The 15,516-nt window shown below is 46.3% G+C and overlaps 1 protein-coding gene across 1 annotated transcript in view; it reads right to left on the bottom strand.

Moving 5' to 3' along the window:
• Positions 1–15,516, bottom strand: part of LOC137304518 (adhesion G protein-coupled receptor E1-like) — a 63,810-nt gene that overhangs the window by 14,216 nt on the left and 34,078 nt on the right. The window contains exons 5-11 of the mRNA XM_067973154.1: positions 12,475–12,545; positions 11,670–11,829; positions 9,330–9,434; positions 8,052–8,254; positions 5,847–6,008; positions 3,729–3,932; positions 31–251 (exon numbers count right to left, since the gene is read on the bottom strand). Of these exons, the coding sequence (XP_067829255.1) occupies positions 31–251; positions 3,729–3,932; positions 5,847–6,008; positions 8,052–8,254; positions 9,330–9,434; positions 11,670–11,829; positions 12,475–12,545 (1,126 nt within the window). The remainder of the gene's footprint in view (positions 1–30; positions 252–3,728; positions 3,933–5,846; positions 6,009–8,051; positions 8,255–9,329; positions 9,435–11,669; positions 11,830–12,474; positions 12,546–15,516) is intronic.

The raw sequence follows: 15,516 nt of genomic DNA on the forward strand, positions 1-15,516 counted from the left end.
ATAAGAAGACACTTAGAAATGCAAACTCACGATGATTGGGTTCCATATCCATCGTGATAAACTGCTGCTGAAACTGCCACTATGACAGCTGGAAACCCATAGCCAATCCAGTAAATGTATCGCTTGAGAGGAACCCTTGAGACGAAGACAATTTCCACCATCAGGTAGAGCTGGATACCTTCTAGGAACATCCAGGCGAACACTGACAGGAAGGAATAGTGAAGAACAGCTGCGATGATGCCACAAAGTGTCTAAACAGAACAGTCACAGTGTTAATTCAGAACACCAGCAAATGGAACATAGATAACATGAATAATTTGCATTTATATAGCACCTTTCATGACCTCAGCCAATGAAGTACAGTCACTGTTGTAATGTAGGAAACACAGCAGCCAATTTGCACACAGCAAGATCCCACAAACAGCAATGTGAAAATGACCAGATAATCTGTTTTAGTGGTAAATATTGACCAGGACAACTCCCCTGCTCTTCTTCGGAATCGAACCATGGGATTTTTTACGTCCACCGAAGAGGGCAGACAAGGCCTCAGTTTAACATCTCATCTGAAAGGCAGTGCAGCACTCCCTTGATATTACACTGGGAGTACCAGCCTAGATTTTACACTTAAGTCTCTGGAGTGGGACTTGAACCCACAACCTTCAGACTCAGAGGTGAGAGTGCTACATCCTGAGCCACTGCTGATATGGCAAAGGGCAGGAAAGGGCATAAGAGCCAATCGATTTTTACAAATAAGGGAACTTTGTGAGTGGCAAAGTCACAAGTGAATAACTTGTTCATGCTCGTCGGTGAGTATAAATCAGCACTGTACAATTCCTCGTGACAGATTGGGGTTCAAGTCTCTCTTGAGTGTTGTGAGTAACAAAGGCAGTAATACATCAGCGTGGAATCTCTGCTGTTTTAATGAAGACTGCCTTAGTGTTTTTGTTAAAATACCAGGGAAAGGGAGCATTTTTAATATTTGAAATTCTGAAAGCAGAAATGCTTTACAATCTCAGGAAGAAGTCACTGTGAAATCAGCCAGGGTTCTGCATTGCTGTCAATATAGTGGGTATCTACTGAAGACAGGATTGCGATGACCCCCATAGTCACACAATGAAAAATGGCCAGTTGGGTGAGGACATGAGGCCTTGTAATTACCTGTGTAGCTGGACCCCGGGGGAGAGGAGTGCGAAAGAGCAAAAATTGAGGGATGAAGTCCATAGCAAAGGAAATTGGAAGTGAATTTCAAGGAATAAAACCAGAACAATTCAACCTTTAAAAATACAATCAATGACCGAAATAGTTCAAAATCTGAAATGTTATCTGAAACATATGGGGAGTGGGGGAGGAGACGGGGTTAATCTCCCCTGGGAGTGGCTAATGTTATTTACTGTTTAAGTGCATAAAATAAATGGGTTAACAATTAGTGCTCAAAGGGATTTTCGGCAAAGACGTTAATGAATAACTAATGTGCAACGGCCTGGGAAGTAATAAATTCGAAAATAAGAAGCTGAAGAATAAAATCTATAGGGTTTTTATAGTCTGTTATATAAGTCCAGGGAGGTGGAGTAGGTTAAGCAGGTTAAGCAGGTTCTCTCAGAGAGTTGTTATGATCTGGAATGTGCTGCCTGAAAGGGCGGTGGAAGCAGATTCAATAGTAACTTTCAAAAGGCAATTGGATAAATACTTGAAAAGGTAAAAGTTGCAGGGCTATGGGGAAAGAGCAGGGGAGTGGGACTAATCGGATAGCTCTTTCAAAGAGCCGGCACAGGCACAATGGGCCGAATGGCCGCCTTCTGTGCTGTATGATTCTATGAAATGCTGCAGTAGAACAGGTTCTTGGTGCTGAACCCCTGACTGATGAGGAGGTTGTGAAAGGCAGTGGGCAACGGTCAAAATGAAAGTAAGAGAATCATACACATTCTCTTAGAAAGAATTGGTTTGATCCAAAGTACTTTTGTTCAAAAACCCACCTTAAATTTAGAAGCATAGAATACAGAAGGAGGCCATTTGGCCCATCGTGTCCGTGCCGGCTTATTGAATGAGCTATCCAACTAATCCCAGTCCCCTGCTCTTTCCCCAATAGCCCCGCAAATTTCTCCTTTTCAAGTCTTTATCCAATTCCCTTTTGAAAGTTACTATTGAATCTGCTTCCACCGCCCTCTCAGGCAGCGCATTCCAGATCGTAACAACTGTCTGCGTAAAAAAAAAAAATTCACCTCATCTAACCCCCTGGTTCTTTTGCCAATTGCCTTAAATCTGTGGTTACCGATTTGGTTACCGACACTCCTGCCAGTGGGAACAGATTCTCCCTATTCACTCTGTTAAAACCATTCATAATTTTGAACACCTCTATTAAATCTCTCCTTAAACGTCTCTGCTCTAAGTCCAATATAAAAATAACCCCTCGAAGCTTGAACTGCAGGTATACATTTGATTTTTTTTCTTGGAAGTATACTCGCTTTCTCTCCAGTTCCATGGTTGTCAATAGCACTCTGGGTCCTCACTCAAGTGACCATCCTTCGTGTACAAACCTAGACAATGAGCATTGGTCATCTGATCTGATGGAAGGAGTAGGGGATTGGGTTGGGGCATCACATCAAGCTAAGTCCCATCTTCAGCTCATGCATAATGCCAGATGTACTTTTAAGCAGGGGTTTGCAATTGTCCAAGAAAAATCTGATCAAGGAGAACCTTTCGCAGCAGGCCCAAATTTCAGGTTCGGAGACTCCTGACTTGCTCAGTGATACAGAATGGTTTAGTGACTTCAGTGATTGTAAGATGAGGTCAAGTTTTGAAGAAAGAAAGAAAGACTTGCATTTATATAGTGCCTTTCATGATCTCGGGGAGAGTATTCCATCACAATCCTGACTTGTAGACGGTGGAAAGGGTTTTGGGAGTCAGGAGGTGAGTCACTCGCTGCAGAATACCCAGCCTCTGACTTGCTCTTGTAGCCACAGTATTTATGTGGCTGGTCCAGTTAAATTTCTGGTCAATGGTGACCCCCAGGATGTTGATGGTGGGGGATTCGGCGATGGTAATGCCGTTGAATGTCAAGGGGAGGTGGTTAGACTCTCTCTTGTTGGAAATGGTCATTGCCTGGCACTTGTCTGGCGCAAATGTTACATGCCACTTATGAGCCCAAGCCTGGTTGTTGTCCAGGTCGTGCAGCATGAGAGCACAGACTGCTTCATTATCTGAGGGGTTGTGAATGGAACTGAATACTGTGCAATCATCAGCGAATATCCCCACTTCTGAGCTATGTGATAATGACCAGATGACCAGTTTTAGTGATGTTTGTTTGAGGGATAAATATTGTCTTGGGCACCAGGAAGAATTCCCCTAGTCTTCTTCGAAACAGTGCCATGGGATCTTTTACATCCACCTGAGAAGGTGGACGGGGCCTTGGTTTAATGTCTTATCTGAAAGGTGGCACCTTCGACAGTGCAGCACTCCCTCAGCACCGTACTGAGGGAGTGTGAGCCTAGATTTTGTGCTCAAGTCTCTCGAGTGGGACTTAAACCCACAACCATCTGACTCAGAGACAAGGGTGCTACTGACTGAGCTACAGCCGACACGGCAGAAAGCCTACCACTTTCCTCATTAAATGTTTGTACAGCCGACAGGTACATAGGAAAAGGCGGGACAGATAAAGACAATGTAGTTCATTATGCTGCTTCCCTTTAACATGTCATCACTTTATCTGAATAATCATTAGGTTTTCTTACCCGATTTCCTGTTAGTGAAATTCCAAAAAGGAAGACTAAATCAGCCACAAACAAACTCAGGCACAAGTTCGTGTGGATTGTTCGCCGTGTTTCTTTAAGGGGATGGCAAGTGGAAAAAGTGACAATCGCCATGAACAGACACACCAGCGAGATGCTCAATCCAACTTGTGTGATGACTTCAACCGCAAACACATCTGGGAGAACCTGTGAACACAATACGGGAAGAACAGACATCCAGGATTATTTAACAATGACATTTCCCTTTTTATCTGGGGAAGCCCTAACGTGAGTGTTAGTTGTGACAGAAACGAAGGCAAAGGAAGTGACTACACATGGAAATCTTGATAAAATATAACACTGCGTGGTTGACGGATTGCGAATAAAGTGAAGTGGGTGTCAGTACGTTATCATAGTCAAACTCCACCTGTAATAGTATAGCAGGCATCTTCACCCTTTGGGATATGTTGCTATAGTTACATCCTCTGGAGTTTCATAACTTCAGGCCCACCTATGTTTTGAGTGGGATTTGCACTGAAAATCAAGAGAGATGTATAATGGGCGTAACCTCTCTCTTTGAACACAGCTTCCCCATTGGGGGATTTACCCTCAATTGCTTGACATGGAGGAAGTTTTGGCATGTCTTAACCCAGCTTCTGAACTAGGTGTTTAAGATACTAAAAAAAATTCAACAGGGTAGATCGAGAGAAACTATTTCCTCAGGTGGGGGAATCAAGAACAAAGGGGCATCATCTTAAAATTAGAGCCAGGCCATTCAGGGGTGATGTCAGGAAGCACTTCCTCTCACAAAGGGGAGTGGAAATCTGGAACTCTCTCCCCCAAAAAGCTGTTGAGGCTGGAGGTCAATTGAAAATTTCAAAACTGAGATTGATAGATTTTTGTTAGGTACGGGTATTAATGCTTACGGGAACCAAGGCCGGTTGGAGTTAAGGTACAGATCAGCCATGATCTAATTGAATGGCGGAACAGGCTCGAGGGGCTGAATGGCCTACTCCTGTTCCTATGTCCCTATGAATCAATATGTCACAGTGTACAGTAATTTAAAGTGTCAGATATATCGCCGTTCCTTCATCGTCGCTGGGTCAAAATCCTGGAACTCCCTTCCTAACAGCACTGTGGGAGAACCGTCACCACACGGACTGCAGCGGTTCAAGAAGGCGGCTCACCACCACCTTCTCAAGGGCAATTAGGGATGGGCAATAAATGCCGGCCTCGCCAGCGACGCCCACATCCCATGAACAAATAAAAAAAAAGAATACAATGCATTAAAAAACTAACAAACATAGGAGCATAGGAATATAGGAACAGGAGGAGGCCATTCAGCCCCTCGAGCCTGTTCCACCATTCAATTAGATCACGGCAGATCTGCATCTTAACTCCATCTACCCGCCTTGGTTCCGTAAACCTTAATACCCTTCCTAACAAAAACCTAAAACAATTAAGATTATAAATATTGTAATATTTAACTATGTTAAATCTTGCTATGTATTTTGATAAGCATAGCTGCATGATCAATGGAAGAACTTGGCTGCAGTTCATGAATACAATAGTTTTATAACAATAGGCTTACGATTTTGTTACACATAGCCTGTAGACTGGAATTTCCTGCTCCCGCTCTAAGCTGATGAACACTTGACAAATTCATTTTCGAAGAACAGCAGGGGAGTTCTCCCCAGTATCCTGGCCAATATTTATCCCTCAACCAACATCACTAAAAAACAGATGATCTGGGCATTGTCATACTGCTGTTTGTGGGAGCTTGCTGTGCGCAAATTGGCTGCTGCGTTCAAACTTGGCAGTAAAGCGCTTTGGGACATGCTGAGGTTGTGAAATGTGCTATATAAATGCAAATCTTTCCTCATCTGAGATTCCTACGTCTGCTATTTTCATGGAAGGATTAGCCTATTATTGGTTGACTCACTCTCCCGATGTGTGTCTCTCTTTCAAGATCTGATTACCTCTATGTTTCCTCTTGCCTCACTGCTTCTCAATCTCTCTTTGATTTTTTCTTTATATCCACGCCTACCACCCTGCCTCCCCGCGCCCTCCGCAGACCCAGACCTGTTGGTTTATGCAGAGTGGTATCCCGCTCAGTTATACCTTTAGCGCCATCAGTACAGCGAAGCTGGAGAGGTGATACACTCGACACACTGTGTGAGTTGTGTTATACGTCACTAATTCACAGCCTTCGGGAGACCAGAAGCGTTCTGATGCTGTCATATTCCAGTAGACACAGATTGTATTTTCATTGTCTGTTTTGATCTGTAGAACAGACAAGGGAACCTTTTAGGAAACACATACCATTTTCAACACCTCATCAACTTCCCAAGATTAGGTATCCGCCATGCTTGTACTCATAGTCCATTATATATTTTTCCAGATTACACTGCTGCTATCTTTCCCCCCCCCCGCCTTTTAGAAGGTTTTTATAGCAGGATATTTTAATTGAAAACTTTCATTTGTCAGGTGAATGTGAGACAGCAGTGCAGTCCCCACTTCGTATATCGGGCGCGTTCGTGTGAAGGCGATTTGCCCGCTCTACGCAGCAGATGCTAAACCATCGGGGTTCCCAATAACGTCCTTTAAGAGGGGAAAGCCTATGAGCTGCCCTGGTCACTCTCAAAGTGCCTAAACGTTGCTTCCACATTCATGACTCTCTTTGTGAGTGTCAGCTGTGGACCAGTGGGTCGCTCGTCTGAGTCTGGAGAGTTTCTGGTTCAAGTCTCCAGGGACTTAAGCACGTAATCTAGCCTGATACTCCCAGTGCAGTACTGAGGGAGTGCTGCCTTTCAGGTGAGACGTTAAACCGAGATCCCTTGGCAGTATTTGGAAAAAAAAAGCAGGGGAGTTTGTCCTGGCCAATATTTATCCCTCAACCAACATCACTAAATCAGATTATCCGGTCATTATCACATTGCTGTTTGTGGGATCTTGCTGTGCACAAATTGGCTGCTGCGTTTCCTGCATTTCAACAGTGACTACACTTCAAAAAAAATAAACTACTTCATCGACTGCAAAGCACTTGGGATGACTAGATTTATGAAAGATGCCAGGTAAACACTAGTCCTTCTTCTCCTTTGAGAAATGAGGACTTTACAAGGGGGTAATTTAAATATATTTAAACATTGACGCGGGGTGAATGTAGGGGGACGAGAGATGACCCCAAACAGCTGGTCGAAATAGCGGGCACGCTTCATATGGTATAATCGGTGCCGATGGCGATGGCAATTGGTCAGTGCCATTTGCCCGATTAGTGGGGACGGTGTCAGTGGTGGGGACTGTCCTGTAACGCTGCCCGTTTACCATCTGCCTCTCCACCTTCTTCCTGTGGGCTCTCACTAAAGGTGCAGCTACGCGTGTACCTCTGGGCCCAGCTGTGGAAGGTGGAAATGAGACACTTCCAGTCCGTTCTCTCTCCTTTTCTTGCTTGCCAGAAAGAAAAGAAAGGTTAAAGGGAATGCCAAGGGGAAGCAGGGTCATCACCACTTCCGGCAGGTGAGAGGACCACCGTAAAATAGGGCCTATTAAAATCGGATTGTTCTTGTGTGATGTTTGGCTGGACGTGACCTTCCACCTGCTTGGCAGCCTCCAACGTGACTTGGTCCCAAGTCCTGGGAGGAGGTCATCTGCAGAACAGGAGAGGGCGCCTGGACAGTTCACGGGGGATTCGCAGGCCGGTCTGGCCTGTGCGCCCACAGTTGTCACTTTGTTCCTCCGGCTGACGGCCAACTGATATGGGTTAGATGAAGTAGGGAGGGAGGAGGCTCGTGAGGATCATAAACCCCAGCATGGACCTTTTGGGCCGAATGGCCTGTTTCTGAGTTGTACGTTCCATGTAACGATTCGCTGTTTTGCGTAACGGGCAATTTGCTCCGCCTGCTGACCGGCTGCCTCCAGGACGTGGCTTGGCCCGATGCCTCACTTGCGGCCATTGCACAGCAAGCATGGCTGCTTCGAGCAGGCCTGCCCACCGCTGGCCGTAAGCTGAGCAGCGGGCGCGATTGCCGGGGCAACCTTGAGGCTCCGCCCCCAAGTGTGATATCACAGTAGAGGGGGCGTGGGCCGAGGAAGTGCCCGCCCCCCTCCATCGGAATTTATGAATGAGGCCAGAAGAGAGCAGAAGTCCAGGCACAAATGGCTTATTTTCTCCCCAGCCCCCTTCCCCCGAGCCCAGATTATGTTAAGTCCACATCGAAGACTGTCTAGGCTTCTTTATTCCAACTGCGTAAGATTGAAGTGGTTCCCACTGGCTTGACAAGCAACGTTGAAATATTCCACTGGTCGATAAAATGGTGTCTCACGAACCTTACTGTGGCTGAAGGTGAAGGTGATGGGATAGGTGTTAAACTTTCTCTTCCTGCTGTTTATCACCGCTGTTAGTACTTTCGAGTTTAAAACCGCTCTCTGGTAATCTGGTTTGGCCGCGTCCTCCATCCCTTCAGTACCGTTACTCAAAATGGCTTCCATGTTTTTGTGAACGATTAAGGCAACGGCAGGAGCTTTTCGATCTGTTGGAACGAGAGAGCACAATGTTCAACCACAACCAATCGAGTTCCGTTCTCCACCCCTCAGATCATTATCATATTTACCGCCCAAAAATTCAAAAAGTAGTGCCATGGGATATTGTACATCCACCCGATAGGGCAGGCAAGGCCTCGGGTTAACGTCTCATCCAAAGGACGATACCTCCGACAGGGCAGCACTCCACTGGGAGCATCAGCCTAGATTTTGTGTTCAAAAGGGGGTTTCAAACCCACAGACCTACTGTTTCAGGGGCGAGAGTGCTACCCTTCTGTACTGGCAACAATTTACAGCCAGGCAGGCCCTGAATGACAGCCCCAGCGACACATAAAACAGCAAACTCTGCCGAGGGCCATAGGGGAACGGAAATGGGCAAAAGTGGCCTGTGAACAGTACTCTGGGGGTTAAATTTGGGAGTGCCCACTTTTGAAGGTTGGGGCCGGGAGGAAGATCGGGGCGGGGGTGGGGCGCTGGAGATTGGGGTATCCGGGACCGAGAGAGGCGATGATTGTGGTTTAATAATTACCCTTTTTTTTTAAAACTTACACGGTGTTTAGGGTTGGTTTTTCTCCAGCGCTGACTGGCTCGGGTCAAACTAAAGTTGCAGGCGGGAGTTGAAGCAGGCTTTTGGCCACCTTATTTGCATCTGCAAATGGACTGACGCCCGTTTCGGGCGTGGGTACAGGACGCCTCTGGCTTGTCCTTCCCCCAAGATGGTTGGAAGGATGCGCCTGCTTCCTGTCCGCCATTTTGGGGCCTTAGGGGGCCGCACGGAGTCTGAAAAACAGGCACCATGCGGCCCAGTTTAACCCCCGATGGGTTCTAGATGGCTTGGTTCGTTTAGGAACGTAGGAACAGGAGTAGGCCATTCAGCCCCTCATGCCTGCTCCGCCATTTGATAAGATCATGGCTGATCTGTGATCTAACTCCATATACCCGCCTTTGGCCCATATCCCTTAATACCAAAATTGTAATGCAGTGTAATGCAGATTGTAATGCAGTGCAACCCCCCTGTTAACCCATAATAATCATTCATTGCAGTGGTTAGAAGTGATACTGTACCATAGTCCATTCCTGTAAATACTGCCGGATTGACTTCCATGGTGTTTCCCAGTGCAGATAACATGAGGGTTTCTGCAGGATTTATATGACGTCGTATTTTAATTTCTAAAAATGCAAGAGTTGATTATTACTTAAATTCTGCTTTGATGGTTCAGATTTTCTTTCTTAAAAATGATTATTCATTTCCTAGTTTTTGTTAGGCCATCAGTATTGATGGGCTGAATAACGCAATGGCTTTTATCTCAGTGAGCTCTCTTCAAATCCAGTTGGAAGTCTCCTCTCTCTGTGAACTCTAAAAAGCCATGCTGAAAGGGATAACACTAAAATGACGGTTCTCTCTTTGAACACAGCTTCCTCGCTCAGAGTGTGGGATTGGGGAATTTACCTCTCATTTGCCTGACATGGATCAAGTTTTGATCTGTCTTAACCCAGCTTCTGATCGAGGGGTTTCCATTGCGGAAATTAAAATGGGAAGAGGTGTAGGACGGGCCAGCCGATTCGAAATCACCCGTTTTTACACTATCGCACACAAAGCCAAGATCGACCCCCAGGACCCGTTGCAGCATCATGAAACTGCAGAACTGACTCTGCCCTCCATCCCACAATCTACAGATATCACCTGGTCACGACTTCCTCATCTCCTGAACTTTTGATCCTCCTCCTCTCAGCCTCATATCGAGGCCCCTTACTGGGGATTCTCAATTTTAAAAAAATCGCAGTGAAATGCTCAATGGGTATCAGATACTTCCTGTCAATATTAGGCATGGAGTGTAGTTACTAGTGTCTGGTACAGTGAGTGTGGTTACTAGTGTCTGGTACAGTGAGTGTAGTTACTAGTGTCTAGTACAGTGAGTGTAGTTACTAGTGTCTGGTACAGTGAGTGCGGTTACTAGTGTCTGGTACAGTGAGTGTCGTTACTAGTGTCTGGTACAGTGAGTGCGGTTACTAGTGTCTGGAACAGTGAGTGCGGTTACTAGTGTCTGGTACAGTGAGTGCGGTTACTAGTGTCTGGTACAGTGAGTGCGGTTACTACTGTCTGGTACAGTGAGTGCGGTTACTAGTGTCTGGTACAGTGAGTGCGGTTACTAGTGTCTGGTACAGTGAGTGCGGTTACTACTGTCTGGTACAGTGAGTGCGGTTACTACTGTCTGGTACAGTGAGTGCGGTTAGTAGTGTCTGGTACCGTGAGTGCGGTTACTACTGTCTAGTACAGTGAGTGCGGTTAGTAGTGTCTGGTACCGTGAGTGCGGTTACTAGTGTCTGGTACAGTGAGTGCGGTTATTAGTGTCTGGTACAGTGAGTGCGGTTACTAGTGTCTGGTACAGTGAGTGCGGTTATTAGTGTCTGGTACAGTGAGTGCAGTTACTACTGTCTGGTACAGTGAGTGCGGTTATTAGTGTCTGGTACAGTGAGTGCGGTTACTACTGTCTGGTACAGTGAGTGCGGTTACTACTGTCTGGTACAGTGAGTGTGGTTACTAGTGTCTGGTACAGTGAGTGTGGTTACTAGTGTCTGGTACAGTGAGTGCGGTTACTAGTGTCTGGTACAGTGACTGTGGTTACTAGTGTCTAGTACAGTGAGTGAGGTTACTAGTGTCTGGTACAGTGAGTGCGGTTATTAGTGTCTGGTACAGTGAGTGTGGTTATTAGTGTCTGGTACAGTGACTGTAGTTACTTGTGTCTAGTACAGTGACTGTAGTTACTTGTGTCTAGTAGAGTGACTGTAGTTACTAGCGTCTGGTACAGTGAGTGCGATTACTAGAGTCTGGTACAGTGACTGTAGTTACTTGTGTCTAGTACAGTGACTGTAGTTACTAGCGTCTGGTACAGTGACTGTAGTTACTTGTGTCTAGTACAGTGACTGTAGTTACTAGCGTCTGGTACAGTGACTGTAGTTACTAGTGTCTAGTACAGTGAGTGCGATTACTAGTGTCTGGTACAGTGAGTGAGGTTACTAGTGTCTGGTACAGTGAGTGCGATTACTCGTGTCTGGTACAGTGACTGTAGTTACTAGTGTCTGGTACAGTGAGTGCGATTACTCATGTCTGGTACAGTGACTGTAGTTACTAGTGTCTAGTACAGTGACTGTAATTACTAGTGTCTGGTACAATGACTGTAGTTATTAGTGCCTAGTACAGTGACTAGTTACTAGTATCTGGAACGGTGGCTGTAGTTACTAGTCCCTAGTACAGTGAGTGCAGTTACCAGTTTCTGGTAAAGTGACTGTAGTTATTATTGTCTGGTACAGTGAGTGCGGTTACTACTTTCTGATCAGGGGGACTAAGGTCACGAATGTTATACAATCACGGACAGGAGTATTTGGAAATCACAATCGCATTACCAAACTCATTCACTGATTTTCGTTCTTCCGTTTGATTCGATGAAGTTTCGACTAGATACATCAGAGTGTTTTCCGCATTATTCAGGAGCCAAGCAGCTTTGCTGAATCGGTCTGATCGTCTCTTTTCGTAGAGAACCTTTAGTTGACATATGCTCATACACTGTAAACAAAAAGCGATAAAGACTGAGAAAACAATGAGAAAGACGGCACCTCCGACAGTGCAGCACTCCCTCAGTCCTGCACTGGGAGCGTCAGCCTGGATTTTGTGCTCAAGTTTCTGGAGTGGGACTTGAACCCACGAGCTTCTGACTCAGAACCGAGCGTGCTACTGACTGAGCCAAGGGCTACCAGATGTGCACTTGTCGCAGGTGCAGACTCAGTTAGATAAGCCCAGGGAAATCCTCGGGCTGTGCGATCGGGTCCTGAGATATGAATGATCTTTGCCTCCTTGTCCACTTCACTGCACTTGGAGAACGTTGCAATGATGAGGAAAATCTACTCTTTCCCAAGTTAGATGTACTTTAGTGCAGTAAATTGGAAACATCTGAAAGAGCCGGGGAGTTCCGGCCAACATTTATCCATCAACCAACATCGTTATAACAGATTATCTGGTCATTATCACATTGCTGTCTGTGGGATCTTGCTGTGCGCAAAATGGCTGCCATGTTTCCTACATTACAACAGTGACCACACTTCAAAAAGTGCTTCTTTGGCGACAAGGCGCTTTGGGACATCCTGAGGTGGTGAAAGGCACCATATAGATGCAAGTTCGTTCTTTCTTTTCTGCTTCACTTGAGTCACTTACCGTTTGGTCAGACACTGTTGAGTTGGAATTGTCACCTTTACCGCTCTTGAAATAACATTTCCGTTCACATTCTGGAGTAACGAAGACACAGATTAGTATCACATGGTACTTTCCAGAATTACTCACAGCACACATTTGCCCCACAGTATATTCACTGGAAACTCTTATTTCATTCTAACTCATCTGTGGTCTCAGCTTCCCTTCCTGAAGATTTGCTCTTAAAAATAATATTTATTTACAATTTGCTGGACGTTTGACATTTACAAACAATTCAGTATTCGCTGAGAATTTCAAACAATGTTTCATTTTTTAACACTTAGCGTTGTGGTACGGTCGGTGATTGAGAGGGCACTCTGGATATTGACATAAGGCAAGGTGACGGAGATATCTACAAAACAGTAAACTCCAGTCTGAGTGCCAACTGCAACTTGACGTCGTCATTAAAGAGCCGATGATCTAATAAGCTATCTGAGGCACTTCAAAATATGCAGCGGTTCAAGAAGGCGGCTCACCACCACCTTCTCAAGGGCAATTAGGGATGGGCAATAAATGCCGGCCTCACCAGTGACGCCCACATCCCATGAATGAATTAAAAAAAACATAGAAATTATAGGCCGAGAAATTGGTCCACTCAACACCTGTTTTACGGGCGCGACTCGGACTACTAAGTCCCCAAAATGGCAGGTAGGAAGTGTGCCCACATTTCCGGCCAGAAGTGCACTGCCCGCCATATTGGGTAAGGACAAAAAAAATGCGTCCTTAACGCATACCTGAAACAAGCATTTGCTGATACAAATAAGAGGCCTAGTGCCTGTTTGAGGCCCTCTCTCTAAGGCCTAGCTTATCGCCTGCTAGGACCAACCAAGAAGGTAAGTACCTTATCTGAATTTTTTTTTTATTCGTTCATGGGATGTGGGCGTCGCTGGCGAGGCCATGCATTTATTGCCCATCCCTAATTGCCCTTGAGAAGGTGGTGGTGAGCCGCCTTCTTGAACCGCTGCAGTCCGTGTGGTGAAGGTTCTCCCACAGTGCTGTTAGGAAGGGAGTTCCAGGATTTTGACCCAGCGACGATGAAGGAACGGCGATATATTTCCAAGTCAGGATGGTGTGTGACTTGGAGGGGAACGTGCAGGTGATGATGTTCCCACGTGCCTGCTGCCCTTGTCCTTCTAGGTGGTAGAGGTCACGGTTTGGGAGGTGCTGTCGAAGAAGCCTTGGCGAGTTGCTGCAGTGCATCCTGTGGATGGTACACACTGCAGCCACTGTGCGCCGGTGGTGAAGGGAGTGAATGTTTAGGGTGGTGGAGGGGGTGCCAATCAAGCGGGCTGCTTTGTCCTGGATGGTGTCGAGCTTCTTGAGTGTTGTTCGAGCTGCACTCATCCAGGCAAGTGGAGAGTATTCTATCACACTCCTGAATGTGGAGCCGGGAAGAGCAGAAGTGATCTCCCCGACCTCACAATAAAGGAACCGATCTCCCCCGCTCATGTCCGTGACTGCCGATCTCCCGACCCCACCCCCCCTCCCCCCACTGCGATCTCCGGTCCCCCATGATTCCTGGAAGTTATCAGAGAACAATAACTATACTGTTTTGTGGATGCTTGCAACATGCTTTACCATCAAGGTCAATTTAAAGTAATAAATCAAAATATATTTAGTATTCGGTTTGACCAGCCAGAGGTTAAGGTGTTCACTTCTAATACTTGTCATGCACTAATCCCAAGAATCTAGTATTGAAGAAAAGAATCTCTTTACCAAACAGATTCAGAAAGGTTGCAAAGTACATTGTGGATGTTAGTAGTTGAATTCAGAGGGTGGTGAATCTTTAGAATTCTCTACCCCCGAGGGCTGTGGATGCTGAGTCGTTGAGTATATTCAAGACTGAGATCGATAGATATTTGGATTCTAAGGGAATCAAGGGATATGGGGATCGGGCGGCAAAGTAGAGTTGAGGTCGAAGATGAGCCGTGATCTTATTGAATAGCGGAGCAGGCTCGAGGGGCCGTATGGCCTACTCCTCCTCCTATTTCTTATGTTCTTATGTGGGGTAAGTGATGGAAGGTGTCGTCGACAGTGCTATCAAGCGGCACTTACCAATAACCTGCTCACCGATGCTCAGTTTGGGTTCCGCCAGGGCCACTCGGCTCCAGACCTCATTACAGCCTTGGTCCAAACATGGACAAAAGAGCTGAATTCCAGAGGTGAGGTGAGAGTGACTGCCCTTGACATCAAGGCAGCATTTGACCGAATGTGGCACCAAGGAGCCCTAGTAAAATTGAAGTCAATGGGAATCAAGGGGAAAGCTCTCCAGTGGCTGAAGTCATACCTAGCACAAAGGAAGATGGTAGTGGTTGTTGGAGGCCAATCATCTCAGCCCCAGGACATTGCTGCAGTAGTTCCTCAGGGCAGTGTCCTAGGCCCAACCATCTTCAGCTGCTTCATCAATGACCTTCCCTCCATCATAAGGTCAGAAATGGGGATGTCTGCTGATGATTGCAGTGTTCAGTTCCATTTGCAACCCCTCAGATAATGAAGCAGTCCGTGCCCGCATGCAGCAAGACCTGGACAACATCCAGGCTTGGGCTCATAAGTGGCAAGTAACATTTGTGCCAGACAAGTGCCAGGCAATGACCATTTCCAACAAGAGAGAGTCTAACCACCTCCCCTTGACATTCAACGGCATTACCATCACCGAATCCCCCACCATCAACATCCTGGGGGTCACCATTGACCAGAAATGTAACTGGACCAGCCGCATAAATACTGTGGCTACAAGAGCAGGTCAGAGGCTGGGTATTCTGTTGCAAGTGACTCACTTCCTGACTCCCAAAAGCCGTTCCACCATCTACAAGGCACAAGTCAGGAGTGTGATGGAATGCAGCTCCAACAACACTCAAGAAGCTCGACACCATTCAGGACAAAGCAGCCCGCTTGATTGGCACCCCATCCACCACCCTAAACATTCACTCCCTTCACCACCGGCACACTGTGGCTGCAGTGTGTACCATCCACAGGATGCACTGCAGCAACTAGCCAAGGTTTCTT

Source organism: Heptranchias perlo, chromosome 37, assembly GCF_035084215.1.
Source record: "Heptranchias perlo isolate sHepPer1 chromosome 37, sHepPer1.hap1, whole genome shotgun sequence".
Classification (NCBI taxonomy): Eukaryota; Metazoa; Chordata; class Chondrichthyes; order Hexanchiformes; family Hexanchidae; genus Heptranchias; species Heptranchias perlo.